Consider the following 24,557-nt stretch of genomic DNA (forward strand, 5'->3'; position numbering starts at 1 on the left):
TAGCTGTCATTTTACAAGGTGTGTTTAAAAATTGACAGAAGCAATTTGGTTGGTACGAGGTAGTAAAAGAGGCATGGGTAACTTTGGGTAATTTTGGGGCAGTAGGTTTGAACAAAGTTCTGAAAAGAACATTTCTGTGTATATTATATTCTAGGAACATTACTGCATGTGTATACAGTATCTTCAGGAAATCCAAAATATACTTTGATTTTATTACAGGTGTAATTTACTAGTTTGTTTGCCATCCTAAACTATATGTTTGATGACTAATATCACACAAAGGTATGTAGAGACGGCCTCAGGGAACAGCTGTTCCTAGTGTGGCATGATTCCACCCGCTGTAAATTATTTACATATACCAAAGTACAATCCTTATCCAAGTCAAATCTATTTATTTCCTTCATGCGTATGGAAATATGAAGATTGTTATGCACATTTCTAAATTACCCCTTGCTGAATTTCTCTTGATTTGGTATTTTGGTTTAATTGTATAACCGACCAAAATCTTAGTGGAATTCAGTAAAAGCTGTAATTATCATAAGATTCGTTATGCTAATTTTCATTGACAGATGAATATCATGAATTATTTTATGTTTTTAAAAAGCTGAACAGCACTTCATAAGAATAGTCTGCAACTTAGATGTGGCTTGCTAAAATTACATTGCATTGTTCTTTAAATAACAAGAAAAATTACAAAATAATGGGGCAGATGCATTAAGCAAGAAGAGATAAAGTGGAGATACTGTAAAGTGAAAGGAGATAAAGCACCAGCCAATCAACTCCCAACTTTCATATTAAAACACAGTTCATTGGCTGGTGCTTTATCTCCTTTCACTTTATCTCCAGTTTATCTCTTCTCCAGGCGTAATACATCTGCCCAACTATTCTGTACTCCAGTAAAATAATTGATCCCAATCTTTGACTTTGTGAGATCAATAGTTGGCTGTGATCTTCTTTCTTTAACCAGGTAGAACAGCAAATCAGAAGCTGAAATAGAAACAGTTGGTGCATGTTCAATTGGTTCTCTGTTTAGCCCAGAGTTTGAATAATAGGTCCTGTGTCACATGACCCTACACGTATGAGGTCATCTCCAATACATCCTGTGGCCATCATGTGTGGTCTGATTATTTATGATGTGTAAATGCAGAGATTTGTCCAGGGTGGGAATAAGTGTTTGGTTGCTTTCTTTTAGATCATTACCATCTACCATCTATTACCATTCGTGTAGATCATTACCATCTATAGAGAGACATTGATCATTGCCATCTATAGAGAGACATTGATCATTTACATCTATAGAGAGACATTGATCATTGCTATCTATAGAGAGACAGTCTTTCGCACATTTAGATGCTTTACAGAAGCACTGGATGGAAGAGGGACATGTGAAAATAGAACATTCTCCATCCCCCACCCACCTTTCCTGTTCAGTCATCTGCCTTTGTATAGGGCCCCTGTGCATTGTCAGTGCATTTCTCCAAAGAAATCAGTGATCACTACGCATAGTAGTTGTCTGTTCTCCGCTCTACTGTCAAAAACTGGAACAGAGCAGAAATCACAGGCAAATGGCTTAACTCTGTTTTAATATACTATAAACATTTAAGATTGATAGGAAATATTTTAGAGGCGATTGCAGCAACGGACGGTGATCTATGATTGGCTGATAAGAGAATGAAGATCATTTGAACTATCAATGCACAATAACTTAGTAATTAGGTGGTTATTGGAATTGATGCTTGATGTAGACACCTAGGATTTACGTGGACATTACTGTTGACAATAAAGTCAAATCTCTGTTTATTTTCGGCATGCTCCGAGGCAACCTTATGCTTGAATGAAGATGAAATATCTATTTGATGAGCACCTGGACCAGAAGTACATAATTTATGTCAGATAGCCCAGCCCAGAATAGTTACTGTACTGTATAGTACTGTATATTGTAAAATAATGTGCTACTGTATATTGCCAGCAATCAACTTACTGTCTATGAATTGCTGCCTCTTCCGGATATATAAAATATATAACATTTTCTTTGACAGAAGCAGTTGCAATGTCGCAGTGGTATTGAAGGGTATATTTAGATGTTATATAGTGCTGCCCTTTGTAATGAGATATAAATATATAAGGCTCTCATCCAATGTCAGAAGAATGATATTCTCTTTTTTACTGACATTGAATGGAGACATACTAACCTCACAGGTCCTGAACTGGCAATTCTGAGCAGTCTGATTGCCTGCTTGATTGTTTGCAAGATAACTGTAAGATTGGCAGTGACAGGGTAATTTAGTGGAGATTGCAATGTCAGACTATATCCAAGGGGGCTCGCTGGCACAATGATATGATTCTCCTGACTGACAGGCTACTGGGAGATTGGTGTGCCAATTTAAAGTTCAGTGTCTTCCAAAAAGTGTTCGCCTGTAGAAGCCCATTATCATGCCGCACTTATGAGGTCATGTGGGAATAATAGGTTCACACGTATTAATAGACATACAAAGTGTAATGGGACATATACAGTATATGTTCAGAAAGCAGTCGATCTCACCTCTGAAAGCTGTGTGCAGTCATTAAGATGTGTGAGCCATATGTTTGTGTGTAAATGTCTGTGTGTGTGTGTGTGTGTGTGTGTGTATATATATATATATATATATATATATATATATACACACACACATATATTTACACTTATTCTAGGAGGTACATGACATAATTTTTACGCGAGTGGATTTAAATTACCAGGATACTGTGAAAAAGGGAAGCTGACTTTTCCCCTGTGTCCATGCTGCCTGGTGTGTTGGGAAATCTGTGCATAGGAAGAGCTTCAGGGAAGTTGCATTAGCCCCATGAGAGAAAAGCTTTCTGATTATCTGTCAACAGCCTTCTTGCTAAATCTCAGCGAATTGGTCAATGTCATACTGCTTTGTCCTGGATAGTTGCAATAGATGGATGTAGTACTCTATTTAAAACTGCACTTTTTTAGTAGGCATAATGACCTATTCCTGACACAAGATGACAGTCATTTCTCATAACTGGATTTCAGCAAGGAGGACTGTATGAAATTGTATATGGTGTTTTACAAAAATATTTCACAGAACTGATTGGGATGATAAATCAAACAAGTTTGGTGTGAATTGTGAAGATGTGAAAATGTCAATGACATATGTTAAAACCATTTGAATGAGTAATCTCCCAGCAGAATAAAATATCCCAATTTAATTATTAGGACTATCTTATATAATTTTCTAAGCAAGGATTAAGATGTACGTTTGCTAGGGAACCCTTGTAAGACAACCTTGAATAAATGAAAACATTAATGTATGACATGAATAAAAGAGGAATCAACTACACGTAACCAATAATAGCATGGCCAATCACATGGTTATTGGGATACAATGGCCCTTATTCAGATCTGATGGCAGTACAAATTTGTTCTCAAAATGGTCAAAACCATGTGAACTGCAGGTGGGGAAGATGTAACAAGTGCAGAGAGAGTTAGATTTGTGTGAGTTATTTTGTTTCTGTGCAGGTTAATTACTGGCTGCATTATTTTTACACTGCAATTTAGATTTCAGTGTCAACACACCCCACCCACTCTCTGCACATGTTACATCTGCCCCACCTGCAGTGCACATGGTTTTGCCCATTTTGAGAACAAATTTGTAATGCAATCAGATCTGAATAAGGGCCAATATATGTAGATTCCTAGTCACTTTAGAGCACACTCGCCTTCTCTGCTGTTACAGTATATCCAGGAGACTCACAAACTATGGGTAGTGCTACTGGATTCCATAGAGAGTAGGCCAACACACTGATCCTGACCGCATAGTGAACTTTGAATCTGTGAATCCTTTTAAGATGTAGCATTTGGCCCCACCCTCACTACAGTGAATGACAGAATTGAGCAGCAGGGGCAGGGTGATGTGACATCATTCTTGCACCAGCCACCCACACATGCACACCTACCACTAGCACAGTGTAGCACCTGCTCTCCGCAATCTCTCAGGGAACATTTGGAAAATAGCATTGAATATATTATTATGTATAATTCGTGTAAGAGAGAGCTAATGTTTTAAAATCAGTATTTTAATAATCAGAGCAATATTTTAATAGACGTACACAGTAAAAGTAGATAATTTCCACAGACAAGGAACATCTTGTTAATTAGGATAGTCACAGTTCTTTTAAGTCTCTATTCAGTGCAGTTGTAAAGTGCAACTATGTATGTACTCCGCTCAATAAGTCGACAAGTCTCGTTTTCGAAGTGGTCCGTTTAAATTTTGCAGCGCTATGTACACCTGCCTTACTTAATACAATGCGCCTCACCATGGGATGTAACTTGAGCACGGATCAATCTCTCGCAGTCTAATATGGCTTTAGTAGGCTGTGAAGCTGTGGCGGGCGGTGTTGGCTCTGTGGTGTCCCGACTGCTGGAGGCTGCTTGCGGCAGTGAGTGAGGATAAAAATCCAGCAGGATAAACATTTAGCATGGATATGTTGTCAGTTCATAACAAACTTAGGTTTTAGATTGCATGTGAACAGGTCCAAATTACATGACTTCCGATTAAATTAATGTACTGTATATCCATTTTTACAGCTATTATGGTAATCCAAAACGGAACCAAAAAATTGTGTTTTTACCACAACCAAAGCACAATCATTATGATAAAAACATGGGGGTCTATATATATCTCCAGCGGTATCTGGTTAACATGCAAGGTCATAGACAAAAGATCGATGTGGCAATCACCAACACCTGAAGAGGTTTTAATTTCTTTTGGTGTCAGGTTATAGATTTCATCACATGGACACTAAATAGTGTACCACTTTGATTGCCATGCTTCAAGTCAGGTGCCTCACTTCACTACTACAGTGCTCAGCACACTGTACTGGAGTTCACATGGATGATTAAGTCCAAAAATGGTGAAACTTTACCATACACTCTGATGGGAACGATAAGATGTGCAGCAATAGCGGAGTGAGGCACCGGACTCGATGCCTGGTTAGTGAAGAGGTGCAGTAATTTGTTGTCCATGTGATAAAATCTACAAATTGACACCTAAAAAAACATGAAAAAACTCATGTCAACCTTTTCAAGTGTTGACCATTTCCATGTTGACATTATGTCTATGTTGTCTTTGTGTTGACCTAACGAGTTACCAACCCTGTATACCATAACCATCTCCAAATCGCACCCAATATACTGTACATACTTTAATCTAAACCCTGGGTCCCAAATAGAACCCAATATACAGTACATACCTTAATGTAAAGTATGGGGGCAATTGTGGGTTTTTGTGTTTTTAATATACTATGTTGAAAATGTTTTAATAACAAAAAATAAATTCTCTCAAGCACGCTCCCCATATTGCAAGGAATCATCTACTTCCTTGCACATTAGTGCTGTGTACTGATCTCTCCCAGGCTGCCTTTCTCGCCTACGTGCTCGCTTCTCTGTACTCCAATGTTTCAGGACTCCAGCGTCTGGGGTCTCTCAACTTGCCGTATATCTATACATTATAACTCTCTGTGACTGACACTATTTCATTCCAGAAACATGTTGTAATTATATCAAGCTCTTCAGCATATGCCAATCTTCTGATCTATTACTTAAAAACCATGACTCCACTAGACCCAGATAATAATTCTTATATGCTTGTACTTGTGTCTTTATATAATTGTAGGTCTCAGCAGCAATCCATTGTGATTCTGTATTCCTTCAGAAAGGTGCTATGAATGGTTGTATGATAGAAAGATGAAAGGCACAATGTAACAAACATGAATCTTGTCCTTCTGTGCGTCACTAGGAAGCAATCTTTGTATTGAAATCCATTTATTTTGATGGCATTCATTAAATTTGAGTTTGTTCTTTCAGATGGGCTTGTGGATTGTTTGGACCCAGACTGCTGCCTTCAGACAACATGTCAGTCAAGTTTACTATGCCGCGGATCACGTGATCCTCTTGATATCATCCAGCAAAGCCCATTGGGCTCACCAGCAGTGAGGTCTTTTTATGACCGAATCAAACTTCTGGTAGGAAAAGACAGCACGCACATCATTCCTGGAGAAAATCCCTTCAACAGCAGGTACAAAATACAGAGATTAATACTAATTTAGGGGATCATGTGTAGTGGAAAAAAGATCCTTTAGCTGCTGTGCAATAAATCTTCTTCTGCAATAAAATAAACACATAAAACACATAAAAAAAACTCCTCCCATGCTTTTTTGAGGACTCTTCGGGTTTTTTTTTTTCGTTATCTTGTTTTTGTTTTTTATTCTGTTACAATGATGGGTTAACAACATCTATATCTACTAAATATTTTCACATCCTGTTTATCATGTTTCCATTTCATTATTCTTATCTATAGCTTCCAAATATTGTCCTCGTTGGTCTAAGTAATTCTGTTATCCACCCTCTTAATTCCCTGACTCCCCTGCTCTTTGTAAGTAGAAGGCAGGACTGGGCCACAAAGTGGCTATGAATTTTCATGGACTTGATCATCAGAAATGATGACATTTAGGGGTCTATTTATTTATTAAGTGATAAATCCCTAAATCATTAAAAAATTGGGTGTTTTTGCATGATAGAGGATTTTTAGCCCTTTATTTATGAATCTGGAACTAGATGCCGAGGCTACTCCCAAAATTTCTATCGCTGCGATAAGTAGACCCAAATATTCACATTTCGAAAGACAATTGTGCTTTAAAATAGTGTTGATGCAAAACTTTTTTTTTAAATTGCATAGATTACTTTTATGTTTATTATACAGTAGGTCTAATTATTATTCTTTTAAGGTTGATCACTAGTACTAAGCAGTATAGGCACACAGTGATGTTAGGGTGTTACTATTTATATTACTGGGAAAATGGTTTAGATAGATCTAGTTTATAGCGGCTATGAGACATCCTGCGGGGGATTTTGAACTGTCAATCTAAAGTCCAAGGTCAATTGAGATCAGTGGAGCCCCTAGAGACCGGTAAGACCTGTTAAAGCTGGTAATAGCTTGGCAGTACACTTTTCCTCCACCATCAACTTCTACTTAACTTGCTTAAGAAAGAAATACAAATTGATAGTTTTCATTGCAGCAGAGAAAGCTGCATAGTGTTCCCAGAACATTATGAGAAGAAACGGAATAAAGGCAGGTTTAAGACTGAGCTTTCACATTTTAATAGAATATTCTTATGCAGTTGTAGCTTAAAATGACCCACAATTTCCGTATTTTCACAAGCACATTTCCTTAACTGCTCCTTTAAATATTCGCTTCATTACACATTTGGTTAATACATTTCACAGGCAAACTTAGAACTATTATGGAATAGTAATCCGTGTAATGACGAAGAAAAAAAGGAGCCCGATGCTTGTATTACCGGAACCTCACACCCATGCAGAATGGCCTCTTTAGCCATGAAACATTATTTGTGTGAGATCTCTCTGCAGTGTCTCTTATTTCTACGACACGTTCTAAATGTATTCTGGGAATATTCCGCTCTTGTGGTGCTGAGATCACACTACTATTTCAGCCATGGTATTGACTGATGGGGAGTAATGGTATAACAGAGCGAGACGCTAACTGCATAGGATTGATTTCTAAGACGGTGACAGGGATTCCATTATCTATGGTCAGGCACTGGTCATTTTGATCCCTTTGCATTAAGCCTGGCAGGCAGTCCAGGGTTTTTAGTTGTCAAGAATTACTGCCTGCACAGAATTACCTTTAAATTATTAAATCCAAGTTGTAAACTGCCTATCTGCCAATTTACCAGCCTTGGGTGAAACCGTGCTTCCGCTGTCTGTCTTTCTTCGGCAGTTACAATGAAAACACATTCTTATAGTACTTCTGAATAAAGGAGCTGGTGTTCTTTAAACATTTGCGGCAGACAATTGCTAAAAACTATTTAGCGGCAGCGTAATCTATAGCAGAGCGCAATACTCCCAGACAGAAAGCTGGGCATAGATTATCTCCATAAAAAGCTTTATTATATTTTATTTGATACGTATATTCATTTTCATGAGCTTGCATTATGTAGTCATATGTTCTACTTGACTTCTGGAGATGGGTATCTACCTTTCATGTGACCCAGTTATGAATACCCTTTTTTTCCATATTGTACCTCTTTCTTAGTTAGTTAGTTCCATGTGTTATATACATTTATCAATACTGGTTGGTATTACATAGGGGCCTTTACAAACATTTGCTATGGGGCCTACATATATCTACCTATGCCCCTGTGCAGTTTTGATAAAGCTGCGCACACAGCCAAGCCAGGTTGTATGCACTGCACCATATTATGCATAGGCTGAGCCGCATGGTGGAAGTAAAGGAGCAGTCACACTGGGATGGCTCTGCAGGGGAGCATGGGATTTGCTGGGGAGGAAATCCTCATAGGCTTATAGTAGCTAATGCTACTACTACTTTACTAATAGGGAGGGTATAAGCTTATGGGAAACGTTAAGCTTTTTGGAGGTTGGTAAACACAGTCCACATGGTGAATAATGGGGACTGCAGCCTATGTTGTTAGTCTGCTAAGTGCAGGAGAACTTTCTGATATCTTCCACATGACAGGTTCCGTATATAGCCACCAGAGCTGACCATGAATAAAGTAGTTTCCTAGGCAAGATTTGTTTGCTCCTCCTGTGGGAGCTTTTGCGCATATGCGCGTGAATAAAGGGCATGGCCTCACAGAAAGGCTGTGATGTCATGGGGCTGTGCTTCCCTATACCAATTGTGTTGTGCACCGTATCTCACACAGCCTCAGCCCCCTTGTGTCACTTCAGACTCAGAATGTTGTTATGATGTGCACATTTAGGTAATGCCTCAAACAACATGTAAACTCTTTCTGTAGCCCACACAAGTGTCTCTTCATCCCCAGAACATTGTTAATATAGTACACATTGCGCTATGTACATTTGCCTGCACTACCTTTGCCTAGGGCCACAATACTTAAATATTAGAACATTTACTTTTAATCATAACATTTGCTTAATAAAAATGTTTCAACGTTGTATATTTCCTTTTTTTTTTTTTATGGAGAGTGGGCCTTCCCCATTGATGGGTTACCTTTTGGGACACACTGGCAGCTTGCATTAGTGTCCAGTTACATATAAACCATACTATAGTTTATGAACCTTTTCCCATTTATGAGGTACGATTTACTAGTGTGGCTACAGTTTGGTACATAAGCCAATGGTATTCGTTATACTTCTAGAATAAAAAGAACCCATGTATTTTTACGGTTTTGTTATGTCTTTTTGTGCTGTTTTGTTATGTCGTTTAAAGTGTGTGGATACGGCTTTGTGAATGTGGGGAAAAAGAATAGCATTTTGATTACAAGTAAACAGCACACTCACACAGAATTACAGATTGATGTATGTTTTAAAAAATCTTTAAACCTTTTATCAAACCATACATAATGTAAACCTGCAAGTGTTGTTCTTCGAGAAATAGCCTTTTTCTTTGTTGTCATTGCTTGCTAGCTGACCAATCAACTATAATTTGTCCGCCTGTCTATCACATATAAATGGCATCTTTTCCGAGGTAAATCTCTGCAGGCCCAAGTCTGCATAGTTTTCAGAATCAAAACCATGTAAAGAGTGTGAGCAGCGTCTGCCTTATTGATCTCTCCTACTTTTACTGCAGGTCTTGTACCAACTATTTCTTCTGATTTTATTTTATTTTTGTAGCCTTGTCTCACTAATCAGAGGACAAGTGATGACCACAGACGGATCGCCATTAGTTGGTGTCAACGTGTCTTTTGTAAAATATCCAAAATATGGATATACCATAACACGCCAGGATGGCACGTAAGTAATCTCCAATTCTGTGACTGAATGTGAGCCTGTAGGACAAAGGGTTAATCAAAAACAACCACCTTGTTTTGCTGATAAGGATTTAAAATCCCTCATATATAAAACATTAACATTTATGGTACTTGTTTCCTAGCACGGCCACAATCGCGGGCATCGGGTGTAATTTTTAGTGGTCTGCGATGCGACCGACGCGATGCCCCCGATTTCCCATTGAAATGCATTGAAAAAAGTCAAAATCGGGTCGGTCGCATCGCAGGTGGCTAAAAAAGGCTTAAATGGTCCAGACGCGATGCCCCCGATTTCCCATAGGCTTCAATGGTCCAGACGCGATGCCCCCGATTTCCCATAGGGAACAATGTTAAATGCCTCAATTTACCCAAATCATCATAGGGAACAATGGTAAATGGGCCAGAAACCCCCAAAAACACCCCATAACAGTGAAATGGCCCCCCAAAATTAGTTTACGCCACCCCACGATCAACGTGAACCCGAAGCGTGGCGAGCGCAGCGAGCCCGCGAGGGGCGGCGGTACGCTTCCTCCGACCTTTTCATACCCACCCTATCCACGTTGGCGTGGAGTTGAGAATAGAATAGTGTGGCGAGCGCAGCGAGCCTCCGAGCCCGAAGCATGGCGAGCGGACGCGGATACCTTCACAGGTAAACGCGTCCCTTCGCGGGCTTCACAGGTATCCGCGTGCGCTCACCACGCTTCGGGCTCGGTGGCTCGCTGCGCTCGCCAAACTATTCTATTCTCGACTCCACGCCAACGTGGATAGTGGGGGTATGAAAAGGTCGGAGGACGCGTACCGCTGCGCTCGCCACGCTTCGGGTTCACGTTGATGGTGGGGTGGCGTAAACTAATTTTGGGGGGCCATTTCACTGTTCAGGGGTGTTTTTGGGGGGTTCTGGACCATTTACCATTGTTCCCTATGATGATTTGGGTAAATTGAGGCATTTAACATTGTTCCCTATGGGAAATCGCGGGCATCGCGTCGGTACCATCGCACCCAATTTTTTTAGTGCATGCGATGCCCCCGATTTTTACTAACGATGCCCACGATCATGATCGCTGTGGCCGTGCTAGGAAACAAGTACCACATTTATTTCCCAATTTCTGCCACCACCAGTTTTTCAAACTCTTAAGCTAGCAATATATAGCTGAGCAATATATTGCTCAGTTTCTCCTTTTCATCAGCGACCATAGATGGTCGCTGATGAAAAGGAACCTCTGCCGGCGGTGCCGCAGAGGTAATCAGCTGGTCGCAGGAGCAAGCTCCTGCGACCAGCGATTAGAACGGGGCTGAAAATGGGAGCGCGCACCCGGCGATTTATCGCCGGGGCACACTCCCATCACTGGCAATATGGTCGCCTGCGACCATATTTCCAGCGATTTCAGCCCCTATCGCCCCCGTGTGTACACAGCTTTATAGTGAACATTGGCTGCAATATCTCATTACACTTAGGTAAGCATAGTTATCATATGATATGGTCCTTTAAACATGTTTAAACCTCCCGATCTCCCAATCCCGACTGGGATTGCAGAATCATGCATTTTTAACGTACCTAATTTCCCAGATTGCCCGGAAGATCGTCCGATCCGCCCTGGTTGCCAGATGGGAGGCATAGCTGATGATGCTTGCAAATGAATTTAATAAGAGACAGAGGCCTTATTCAGGGGTGGATGCTAAATAAACACAATGGAATGTTTTTTCAGATGAGCAATTATTTGCTACTACGTATGCGCAAATGATTCTGACAACCTCTACGACACATGTGTAGAGTATATGCTCAAATGTGCTGTTGCATGCAGACTGCCGGTATTAAAAATACATGCCATCGCTGACTGCCTTCCTACAGATGGTTTGCACATACGCACCGCGTATCGCGCACATGTGCGGTCCGCCAATGCCCGGCAGCCCTGTGTTCAGGTCAGTAATTTGACCATACACAGTATGGGTCCAGCGCATTGCCAAACATCAGGACTTTGTTACAGCTCCCCGAACAGTATAGGGACCTGAATCAGCCCTGTGGGTTTTTATCTATACAGACTTATAAATGCAGCTAAAGTATAGCTTGCCATTCTGGTATCATGCAGCTGGATGATCTTCTGATGCACCATTTAGGAAAAAACAGAAACAGGTTTTCCAAAGCAAATGGCAAATGACTACACATTTGTCTCTATCCCAGCAGAGGACAATCCAGACTAGATTTAAAAATGTTCATTTCACTCTAGAATTATTATTATTTTGCATTCTTCATTGTAATGCTGTATATTGTCATACAAATAATGTTATCATTCATGTATGTGTTATATACCTGTATAAGCATTCTAGAAATACAGTATATATTCAGAAAATAAATACAAATAGTTACTTCGTCTTCACTTTAATTGTTGCTTTTTTAAGTTTGATTTGCTGCAGAAATCTGTGAGATTCTTGCAGAGAAGGGGGTGGCTGCCTGTCGCCTTGTCTGCGCTCATAACAATACCACTGATAATGTATTCAAAATATATATTATGCTAAATCAACTTAGTGAAATGACTGTAGTTTCTTTTGTGATGCACTGATGTTTTTAGAAATTACATAGAAACACACCAATTGGCAGAGGATAATGATTACTTGGCTCGTCTATTGTGCTCATTCTGTTTTCCATGCTAAGCAATCACTGAAAGGGAACAGAGCGGTGTTGTTTTTTTACTTTTCTTTTTTTTTTTTTTTTACCATTTAGAGCTGTCATTATGGAGTTAATGAGGAGAAGAATATATAGAAAAGTACCCTAGTAGCAATATCTAAAAATAGTACCTATGAAAAGATTGTACCTATCATGGCATATATTTCCCTGTGTTCAAGATGTATTCATGATAACTTCTGCTCTTTCCCACTGGCACAATGTCATACCTGTAACTAGCACTGACATCTTGATCTTTGTGTGGATGCAAATTGGCAACAGTATCTATTGTTATATCAATGGAGAAAGCAGTTAGTATGACAACCTCATAACCTTAAATATGTAGCCCTGTATATAAGTAACAATTCCATGTAAGCACTAATAACTAATAACTTATTTCATTTTTAACATAACCAGTCCTAAGGCAACACTTCATATTAAATAATACCATTATAACATAAGCTGAACTATTTTCTCTCTTTGCTAACTGCTCAGGTGTGTGACGGGATTCGGTATGAAATACCGACGGTTAAAGTCCCGACAGGGTAGAAATACCGAATGGGTCAAAATCCCGACAAGGACAAAATCCCGACGTTCAAAATCCCGACATTTAAAATCCCGACAGGGTCAAAATACTGACATATAGAATGTACAGGTGAAACAGTCAACATGACTTTCCTTTGACAGGTCGCGAGGTCGACATGGGTTTTTCACAGTTTTTTTTACCCGAATGTCGACACAGTCGACATGGACACAGTTGGAAGTGAACCGCAGCCCCTCGCATAGCTCGCTTCGCTCGCAATGCTTCGTGCACACTATTTTATTCTCCCATTACGCCCTAGTGGATGGTAGGGCATGAAATACCGCCTGTCGGCACATGTCGGGTCAAAAAACAGTGAAAAAACCCATGTCGACCTTGCGACCTGGCGACGGAAAGTCCTGTTGACTGTTTCACCTGTACATTCTATATGTCGGTATTTTGACCGTGTCAGGATTTTAAATGTCGGGATTTTGTCCTTGACGGGATTTTAAATGACGGGATTTTGTCCTTGTCGGTATTATGACCCATTCAGGATTTTAACCCTGTCGGGATTTTGACTGCATCCTGTGTGACGGACTTGGAGGCGTGTCTCTAATACTAACCACAAACGGTCCTATCACAGCCCGGTTCTTCTGTCATTAGCACTATCATACCTTGATATACCCTTTTCTAATCACCATGCTCCCTTACTGAGACAGAGTAACCATATAACCACAACAATGCAGGCCACCTGCACATCATATATGTAATCACACATGCCATCTGACTTCTCCATTCCACCCACTAACCCAGGGCACCATATGACTATGATAAAGAGACATCTTTAGGTCTGATCTCCTTACATCCTCCATATGACTATGATAAATAGCATGCATAGACATGGTTAGTGACGGCACTGGCTCCTATGCGCCATGGTGTGACATACTGTATCTTAGTGTAGTAAGCAAAGCCAGCCCACGAGGGTACACATTTCCCCTATTACACTACAAAAATACATTTTTTTATGCTGACCATTGTCAAGTCGACCTTTTGTACATTTTCAATTTTGACCCTGTAAATCTATTAACCCCCTCATTGGTATGCCTGGAAATCTTCCGGGCTAAGCTTGGCCCTGTTACCTATGCACCATATGTCAGCCCACATGAATGGTTGCTCCGCCCTTTGTTCACCCCAGTGATCGCATGCTGCTCCCCCACTGATCTTCCCCCCCCCCACTGAATAACCATATATCTGAGCACCCAAATGTCCAAATGCCCAAATGGGGCAGGAGCAGTGGGGGAGCAGCTGATGGGAATCATCAGCAGCTCCGCAGTGGGGAGTATTTCTGTGGGAAAAATAAACACCATGGTCACAATAATCACACCACTCAAGGGGATATCTCAGTAAAAACAATCCTAAATGCCTTTACTCATACTGTACCTGCACCAAAAGGCAACACTGGAAACCTTTTGTCCAGCATATTTGTCAGTGCTTCATATAACCCACTATGAGTTTATGGCCACCCCACACATGTATATATTTTCCCTTTTACCTTAAAACTGCCTATCATACCCCTGTCATGTTTCCCTTCCACAAATCAATTCATGGTCTTCTTTCTTTTAATTTAGAGATTTTCTTCTTCTAGCCTGGTTATATGATAGGACTGGCCACCCACCAATGGTCCTCCCAGGTCTTTTACTCACCAGGCAGGGCGCCATTCAGAGGTCAGGGAGCTGAGCTGGGCTGCGTGTGCTTGCACCAAGTCAGAGAAAAAGAAAAAAAACATTCGGGGGGGGGGGGGGCTAACTGTACCATTGCTGACGGAGAACCAATGGATGGTTTGCATCCATCGTATATAAATGTCTACCTGTTTTAAGAACACATGGCTGATAATAGAGCTAGTTGATAATATAAGAAAAGGTTGAATACACTTTCCAATTAAAAATCCTCTGCTTCTGTACGGTACTGTATATACCAATGTTCTGCAGTAGCTGAGTAGTTACATTTTTTTCTTACAATGTGTTCTGCCAACAACTTACTGACATTGATTGATCTGACTGTCTATAGGAAAGAAAACTTCATCCCATTTGTGAGTGTGTTCAATAAAATTCATATCTTCTATAAATTCAATAAATAGAAAAAAAATACAACGAGCACTGTAACTGCGACATTATGGACCACGTGCATCTCCAACCTGTGTATATTAGCCACAATTGCACTTATTTTTACACTGTAATTATTGACCAATTTGTTTTCTTTTCAGGTTTGATTTAATCGCCAATGGTGGAAGTTCCTTAACACTTCACTTTGAACGAGCCCCCTTTATGAGCCAAGAGAGGACTGTGTGGCTGCCCTGGAACAACTTTTATGCTATGGACACCCTTGCAATGAAGACAGAAGAAAACACCATTCCCAGCTGTGACTTAAGTGGCTTTGTGAGGCCTGATCCAGTTATTATCTCTTCTCCTCTTTCTACCTTCTTCAGCTCATCACCCAGGCGGAACCCTATCGTCCCAGAGACACAAGTATGTAATCTGTAGCAATGCATCACACATACGTAAAAAAGCGAAGCATTGTGTAATGATAATATACATCGTAACACTTAACGATTTACCAATTCAGAGATGTTACTTGTTTGGTTTCAGAGGGATCATATTCCTGTTTATTTCACTTGAAATGTAGGGGTTCATCTAGAGGTTCACAATACAATGTAATCTCAGCAGAATTGCATTTTCTAAAGATACATTAAATCTTAGAATGCTCAGGGTTAGTACAAAAAGTCATACTCAGATAATAAGAAAAAAATATATATTCTTTTGTTATTCAAGTTTATCATTTATCTTAACCAGTATGTTTTAAAGTTGTGAGATTGCAGAGATCACTTTGTAATACTTTTTCTTTGTTAAGGAAAAAAATGATGGCACTGTGGTATTTATTGTGCAGAAATAGAGACATGGAATAAATGGCCACAACACTACTAGATATAAGTGCGACTGTGTATGTTTTATTTTGTTATTTTTTTATTGCTTTTGTTTTACTGTAAGGGAAGCTGCATCATTTTCTTGTGAAAATAAAATGTAATTATGTATTATAATTACATTATATTATTATGTAAAATGTATTATGTATAGTTCTCCTACCTCCAATCTTCACAGCTCATTCTGTCCATATCCAGGAAGCATGAAACCTATCATTTTGGTTTCACTTTCTGTTAAGGAGTAATTTTGTACATCGAGTGGCCTCTGGTTGTGACTAGAGGTACTTCACCTATAAAACCTCAGAAGTGTTTAATAGTGATTATAGCCTATATGTGTCATGAGAAAAACCACCCAAATGTTGGATGGTGTAATGGTTAGCATTACTGCCTCACAGCACTGAGGTCAAGACTTAGATTCCCACCATGGTCAGAGTTTGTATATTCTCCCCATGCTTGCATGGGCTTCCTCCAGGTACTCCAGTTTCCTTTTACAAACCAAAAATATACTGAATGTCTGTGGGGTGCATGTGGTAGGTAATATAGACTGTAAGCTCCACCGGGGGAGGGACAGATGTAAGTGTTCAAATATTGGGGCAGCTGTATTAAGCCTGGAGAAGAAATACACTGGAGATAATGAACTGTGTGTTAAAATGATAGTTGGGAGTTGATTGGCTGGTGCTTTATCTCCTTTCACTTTATCTCCACTTTATCTCTTCTCCAAGCTTAATACAACTGCCCCATTCTCTGTAAAGCGCTGCGGAATATGTGTAGGTATTTGCTTAGTTTTACGCGTCCCCTTGCGGGGCTCGCTTTTCTCGCCACACTTCGGGCTTGGTGGCTCGCTGCGCTCACCACACTATATAAAGTCAACTCCATGCCGACATGGATAGTGGGGGTATGAGCGTACTAACTATAGTGGGCGCCCAACTAATATATAAGTATAATTTTGATCTTGCCAGCCTCAGGCAGATGAAACCAAATGAATACTACCAATGGTGCTAATTGCATAGCCACAGTAATTTACTGCTGCTGATTAGGTATCTTGTTTGCATGGATGATATCTACATGATATCTATACCCATTATGCTGTAAATTTGACTTTGGTTACAGCTCAGTCTCTTCTTTTCCACGGTATTGTGGGAGAAAGTTGACAAATTAGAGTCCATCAGAGGTAGATGATGGTGTACACTATCCCAAATGCTAAATAGAACAGAAACTAATGGAAATGAAAATATAATGAGCAACAAGTCCTCATTTGTGGCGACTAAATTAAGAAGCTGTTATTTACTGGGTAATTAGTATATCTCAACACAGATTCATCCCAGTGTGCTCCCAGGCTTTGGACATCTGACTAAATAATCTTAATTGGTCACAGACCATCAACCTAGGGCACCCCCAAGGCACTCCTCGCTGCCACGGTACACAGTTTTGGATCTGCTGCACCAAAATTTATCAATTCAACTACCAGTATGCTTTTAGAAGTAAATCCATGTAAACACAAGGCAAACATACAAATTCCTCACAGATATGGGGCCTGATCCACTAAGCTTCAAAAAGTGATAAAATGTACAGTGGTAAACAACCAACCAATCAGCTCCTGTCTGACATTTTTCAAACACAGTCTGTGACATGGCAGGTAGGAGCTGATTGGCTGGCTGTTTATCACTCTCCATTTTATCACTTTTGAAGCTTAGTGCATCTAGTCCTTAGGCTGGTTTCACACACTCCGGCTCCTGCCGGACGGTGAAATCCCGCACGGCCAGGGAGCCGTGCCGCACACACTAGTTTATCATGGAAGGGATTGCCACAGCCCGGCAGCCGTCCCTTCCAGTGGTGGGATCCGGCTGCAGCCGTGCGGCCAGGCCGTGGCCGTCCCGTGTGAATGGACACAATAGTGTCCATTCACCACTAATGTGTGCGGCACGGCTCCCTGGCCGTGCGGGATTTCACCGTCCGGCAGCAGCCGGAGTGTGTGAAACCAGCCTTAGTCTTGGTGTTGATTTTAACAAGAACCTCAGTGCTGGGAGACAATAATGCTAATTGGTCTGCCAACTAAGCTGCCCTACACAATTGGCTTAGTGTTATAATAATAATAATAATTATACATACATACAGTACACATAATATGTTATTGCTGTTTTGTGGATGCATCCTAGCAGCTTGACTTAATTTAGGCAAATTTGTGAGCATTATTGAATAAGTATACAGTATATATACATTTATAGGGTGTGAAATGTGACTACATGCTTGACAGTCTTGAATGTTTCCTCTATTAATAACTGTATATAAGAAGCAGGGCTATAATTCTAGTTTGGACTCCATTAAAGTACAATAATATAAATATTTCTTTATAAATATTTATTTCTTCAAATTCTAATAGAAGAATGATTATAACTACTGTATATAGATAGACACAGTTCAACTCAAAATTCAACAAAAGTAACTATGTGATAACAAATATAAATGTGCAGCATAAACACCCAAAGGCTGACACTCCATTTTCCTCAATAAGATGAATATATATGAATGATACAAGTAGGGAAGCCATACAAATGTCTTGAACAACTTAAGTTGAAGTTTCTGTCAGAATAATTGCTTATATTATAGTTCTAGTTCATACAGGCTTTGAATGTTTGAATGGCCTATCTTCTATACATCCATAACTACCCTACGTAACACAGCCACTTCCCCAGCCCAGCACATTATGTATAATTACTTTAGTCTAGCTCTTATTCACCAGGTGATTCAGTCCCTTTTTCTCCATCAATCTCTTTATTCCATCAGCTATTATTATTATTAAGATCCTGTCATACAACAGAGTGGTATAACTCCACAAAACAGAAAGTTGTGTTCCAAGAAACGGCACATTCATTTTAAGACAAAATGATCACTACAAGCTCCGGAAGGGAAAAAAATACATTTTAATATATTAAATTATAATTTCTGGAAAAGGTTGAGTGATAATTTGAAGAATCAACTGACATCCCCAGTAATATCAATGTAAGGATGGTATTCCTTGGTAATCAAACTGTTCTCAGCAATATGTTTTTTCTCTTTTTAGGTTCTTCATGAGGAGGTAGAGATGCCAGGCTCAAACCTAAGACTTTGCTATCTAAGTTCTCGAACTCAGGGGTACAAGTCATTATTAAAGATCACTATGACCCAGTCTACGGTCCCGCTTAACCTTCTGAAAGTTCATTTGATGGTGGCAGTTGAAGGACATCTATTCCAGAAAACATTCCAAGCTTCCCCAAATTTAGCCTATACATTTGTCTGGGATAAAAATGATGCATATGGCCAGAAAGTGTATGGCCTGTCAGATGCCGTAGGTACGTAATACTGGTTAAAAAAAAGTTTCTTTATATCTTAGATACAGTAGTTGTGGCCTAGGTTTTCTCTGAACAGATTTACCTTCTAATACAGAAATCTGCAAGATCTGAATATAGAGTAACTTGGGTGTGCACACTTGCAGTCTGTGGTTATAAGATACATTTAATTAGATTTATGGGCCTATTTATCAATAAATCAAAGTGTCATATTCCCTGAAAACATGTTTTCAGGGTATTAAAATCCATATATTAATAAACCAGTGGATAATGTATTAGTTACCTTCTAAACCATGCAACCGGTTACCCCTGGCAACTGCAGCCTGACCCTGTGGTTTTAGCAATCAATAGCTCAGAGCAGAGCTTCTCCATTCACTGACAATGTGAATGGCTGTGAAACACATTAGTTTATGACTAGATGCTACTGAATCCATTGTAAAGTGTCCTAACAGGTTTAACCTATTCACTGGCTTTAAAAGAAATAAAGCTTTACACTTTATATATGGTATGTCTAATGCAGCCGCACAGCTATTTAAACTTGCCACTCAGACTCTCAATGAGAGTTTAGGCAATGAACATATCTTTATAACCTTTGGATCACCATTAATTCACCAATTATATCAATGGACATACAAATCGATCACGATTAAGGCTGGTGCTGCGTCTGAGACGCCGTTACAGTTATAAAGAAATAATACACGTAGACACTGGTTATATGGAGATCACGGATCCAACCCCCGTGTCCTATATATTGAAGTCCAAAGTGGACACAGGTAATTACAAGATAACAAACAATAAAAACTATAGGCTTATGCAGTACAGCTTATACATGAAAAGGAAACATTATTACAAAGAGTGCAAATGCAGGTACGGTTAACATGTAACATGTAACAACTAACACATATAAGGATAACAATTACCGTCTAAGGAAGCAGAGACCACGATCAGATAAGATTCCCCCAGGATCCTGGGAATGTGTTCTGATTAGATCACATCTGGCTGCAGCGATCCCAGGACCAGACTTTTAAAGCAAGGGGGAGTGGGGTCAAGCTGGATTATCATTGGATACAGTAAAGGGACTAGGCATCTCTGGTCCTCCACATCACGGGTACGACTTCCTGTCCATGGGAGTCTCGTCCGAGCATGCTTGTTCTTTGTTCTCAGGATGCAGGGGGAGCTGAGAACTTGTAGCTGGAATTATAGTCCTTTGTCTCTTACTCACATTGGTTCATTAGATAACATAGACTAGATATCTCTAAGGTCATGTATAGTGATTGTTTCACTATACTGACCTTGTGACTGTTGACGGCAATTGTAACAAGTTAAATCAAAACTAGGTCTGGATTTACTCAGGGGGTTTCACACACGAAGAAAGAAACAAGAGGGGACATATTGTTAAGAACTAACAATTAATGTTTTACGTCCGTCCTTGGTAGTTATGTTTAAGCTACTAAGGTTTCTATGGGGATGCGATGCTGTCAAATTTACTGAGCTCTGGAATGTAAAACATTTAAGAGTTTGGCTCTTGTACCTGATGTTTCCTCCAGAAACCTCCCCCTCCAGAACCCTTCCCAGAATGGATAGGGCAAATATGAACCATCAGCAGAACCATCTTAACCAGACTGGACAGCTGCCACGGTCCAAACAAATCTAAGGTGCCTTCTAACAGGTGGGAGGGATGGTCTCACAATCAGAGCCTGCAGCCAGACCGTAAATGACTTATCAGCATGCTGATTGGTGGATGACTGGAGCTGTTCACCAATCGAAATGCTGACAGCCATTGGCTGTATGGAAACATGTGGAGAAACGGTGTGTGCCTGCAGTAAGGGCATATTAGGAATTTTTGAATTGGTTCCCATGAATTCATGTAGGGTCCTCAGTGCATTGCTTTGCCTGGGGCTTGCAATTCTGTTATGTGAGCAGACTAGTCATGCGCAAGTGTCTCGATACAGGACTGAGGGACTGATGTGGTCTCTTTCAGGAGGAACTTGTCTTGGTGTGTGCCCTTTCATTCTCCATGCAGTATAATACTATCCTGCAGTAGGATTTTCACATTATTGAAAAATGGGCCCCTTAGTGTTTTTCTATTTCTATTAAGGACATAAGCTCTGGAAAGCCGTTGATATAGTACAAGTAGCTTTTTGTACTTTTCACTCACTTATTCTAAAAGACATCTCAAGCAACAAGGAAATGGTCATTATTGTATAATCATGATTCAGACTACAGTACGCTTTTCAAAATCCAATTCCAGTGTAGAACTTGAGTGGGTCTGATTTCTACTTGTAAAAAGTATGATGTTAGATTAGATCTTAACCAAGATTGCACATTTCACCATTTTTGGCATCTACAGTATATTTGCAGAGCTAAAGTAGGATTTTTAGCTGTAAAAATGATTATTTCTCAAATAAAACTGAAAAATGGTGCTTGCATACAGTAAGTAGTAAACTTTTTTTTGGTTAGTATATTATACTTTTCACTGGGACGCTGTCGATAGATCAACAGTGAAAAGGTCAACCTGAAAAAGGTCGACATGCGTTTTTCGTGGTTTTTTTTTTCAAAAAAGGTGGTTTTTCATACGTTACTATCCATGTGGACATAGGACCGTATTCAGGTCTGTTTGCAAGTGTCACTTGTTTGCATGGGGACCGATGTTTCTTCTATGCACAGATTGTTTGCTGGGTGCATGCAAGCAACCTTGCGGACGGGGGGCGGAGAGGGGCGTGGGGCAGCGGGCTGCTCCATTACCATATGGGAATGCCCAGGCTTTCGTGGGCGTTGCCATGAGAATGCTGGACATTGTCATGCTAATGAGGCATGATGGACAGGCGGGGGGGTGGGCAGCTGACATCACTGGAATGTCAGCTGCCCACCTACTATCCCCCCGAGCAGACATACATCTGTAAGGTTGCCTCAGAGCATATGCCAGAGCCTTCGGCATCATTCAATGGTCGGCAACCATCGAATGATGGGGGCAGATGCCACCAGGCTGCAAATGAATGTTACTGTGTAACATCCATTCGCATGCCCAGCGGCCAGCAACCATTCACAAGGCGGGTTTGGTAGACTCGCAAGGCTGTGAATTCGCAGTCTTGCGAATCAACCAGAAAACCCCTCATAGAGGGAGAATATAATAGTGTGCCGAACGCAGCATGGCGAGCAAACACGGTACACTTAATGTCAACATAGACACCAAAAAAACCTTTTCCATGTCGACATGCGTGTGTTGACCTTTTGAACATGTCAACCTAATGCATGTCGACCCTTTTCACTGTTGACCAATAGTGATGGACCAGTTGACTTTCGACCTATGACCCCTATTCACTTACTGAAACAGTAAAACAAGAACAGTTGTAGTTCCTTGTGGAGGTTCTTGTTGTGGCATGACTTTACTAATTTGATTTTATTATGCCATAATTCATGTAATAATCATAACTTTATCAATACTTAAATCTCCTTTTAGCCTATTCCTGTATTTCCATTCGGGTTGCCCAGTATAAAAAAAATTATTTATTTTTTTATCCATACCATCCATTAATAACTATCCTTTATTACTGAGGTTTCATTTTTAGCTTTTTGGTATTTTAGTCCCAAGTTACTCTATAAACAGGCAAAAGTTTCTCTAATCACTGAAGGAAAAAAATCCCTTATTAGTCTCTTATTCACGTTTCGTTTTATAACCACAAACACAGCAGAGACGTCCGTGGCTCTATCCAACCTGACAACGCTAACAAGATATTATTGTGAAATTCCACTTCGGACCTTTGGGGAGAGAGCAACTCCAAATTACAGCTTCACAAATTAATTGGAAAGGAAAATGAATTAAGATATATATTTATGATGTTAAAACCTCCGAAATTGCCATTAGATCTCTTCTTTAAGAAATTCAGATTCAGCGCAACCACTGTGCAGAATACAAAAGTACAAAGAACAGATAGCATCATTTATCACCATACTGCAAATGTTCTAAGCAATTGAAAGAAGATGAACTATTAAACTGTAAGCGTAAAGAAAGGGGGTGGGGGAAAGGAGCATCAGTCCTCCATTATTCAAAATGTTCTGATTTATATATTATCTACTGTATTATTATATGATTCAAAATGTTCTAGCTTATGCTTTCGCATCCATTTCTGTTGTCATTTCTGCAGCATTTATTTCTGCCATTAGTATAATTAAAAATGTGTGGTTTGCGTTAATATGTATTGTTTTGTTTTCTTTGTCATATTTACAATTCAGATGTTTGATTGTTGCTTGGCTTGCAAGATTTAATGCTTGTCATTGTGTCTGTTTTAGTGTCTGTTGGCTTTGAATATGAAACATGCCTTGGTCTTATTTTATGGGAGAAAAGAACGGCAATCCTGCAAGGTTTCGAACTGGATCCCTCAAACCTAGGTGGCTGGTCTTTGGATAAGCACCACATACTAAATGCAAAAAGCGGTGAGTTTATGTTCTATCAAGTGACTTTCCCCAATGCTGTGGGTAACTTGGGCTGTTACCCCATATACTGTATGCCATCCAATGACAAGAAAATGAACATAGGCCTGATCCTGCACCCAATTACTATATATATATATATATATATATATATATATATATATATTAACAGTTTCTTATATAGCACATACATATTCCGCAGCGCTTTACAGAGAATATTTGAGCATTCACATCAGTCCCTGCCCCAGTGGAGCTTACAATCTATATTCCCTACCATATGTACACGCACACACAGACATTCTAGGGTTAATTTTGTTGGGAGCCAATTAACCTACCAGTATATTTTTGGATTGTTGGAGGAAACCGGAGTAAATCCACACAAGCACGGGGAGAATATACAAACTCCGCACAGTTAGGGCCATGGTGGGTAATGAACCCATGACCTCAGTGCTGTGAGGCAGTAATGCTAACCATTACACCGTTGCCCAAATATACTCATATATTCATTAGCACAGACAACACTACATCAATACATTTAAATTATATATATAATTATTTATGATTTAGCCTTGCCAGATATATGTGCCATAGAAGAGACCAATCACTAGATATGTGTGAATACAGCGTACATACATATGTTTAAGTAATTAACAAGCCCAATACAGTAATTCTGGTTTGTGATTGGCCTTTACTCTACAGACAGCTGAATGTTCATGATCAGCAATACACCATCTGCAAAAAAAAGTGCTGTAATGCCTAGAATAGACTATATAAGAATAGAATAGAGCCTTCACTAACTGATGACCAAGTGGAAGTGGAACTAATGTACAGATA

At 39.9% G+C, this 24,557-nt stretch overlaps 1 protein-coding gene across 13 annotated transcripts in view; it reads left to right on the top strand.

The window, feature by feature from the left end:
- Positions 1 to 24,557, top strand: part of TENM2 (teneurin transmembrane protein 2) — a 2,252,147-nt gene that overhangs the window by 2,164,515 nt on the left and 63,075 nt on the right. For all 13 annotated transcript variants that reach the window (XM_083181867.1, XM_083181872.1, XM_083181875.1 and 10 more), the window contains 5 exons: positions 5,870 to 6,080; positions 9,677 to 9,796; positions 15,253 to 15,514; positions 19,028 to 19,295; positions 23,583 to 23,726. In XM_083181867.1, coding sequence (XP_083037993.1) covers positions 5,870 to 6,080; positions 9,677 to 9,796; positions 15,253 to 15,514; positions 19,028 to 19,295; positions 23,583 to 23,726 — 1,005 coding nt within the window. The remainder of the gene's footprint in view (positions 1 to 5,869; positions 6,081 to 9,676; positions 9,797 to 15,252; positions 15,515 to 19,027; positions 19,296 to 23,582; positions 23,727 to 24,557) is intronic.

This window comes from Crinia signifera, chromosome 4, assembly GCF_055691185.1.
Source record: "Crinia signifera chromosome 4, ASM5569118v1, whole genome shotgun sequence".
NCBI classification, from domain to species: domain Eukaryota; kingdom Metazoa; phylum Chordata; class Amphibia; order Anura; family Myobatrachidae; genus Crinia; species Crinia signifera.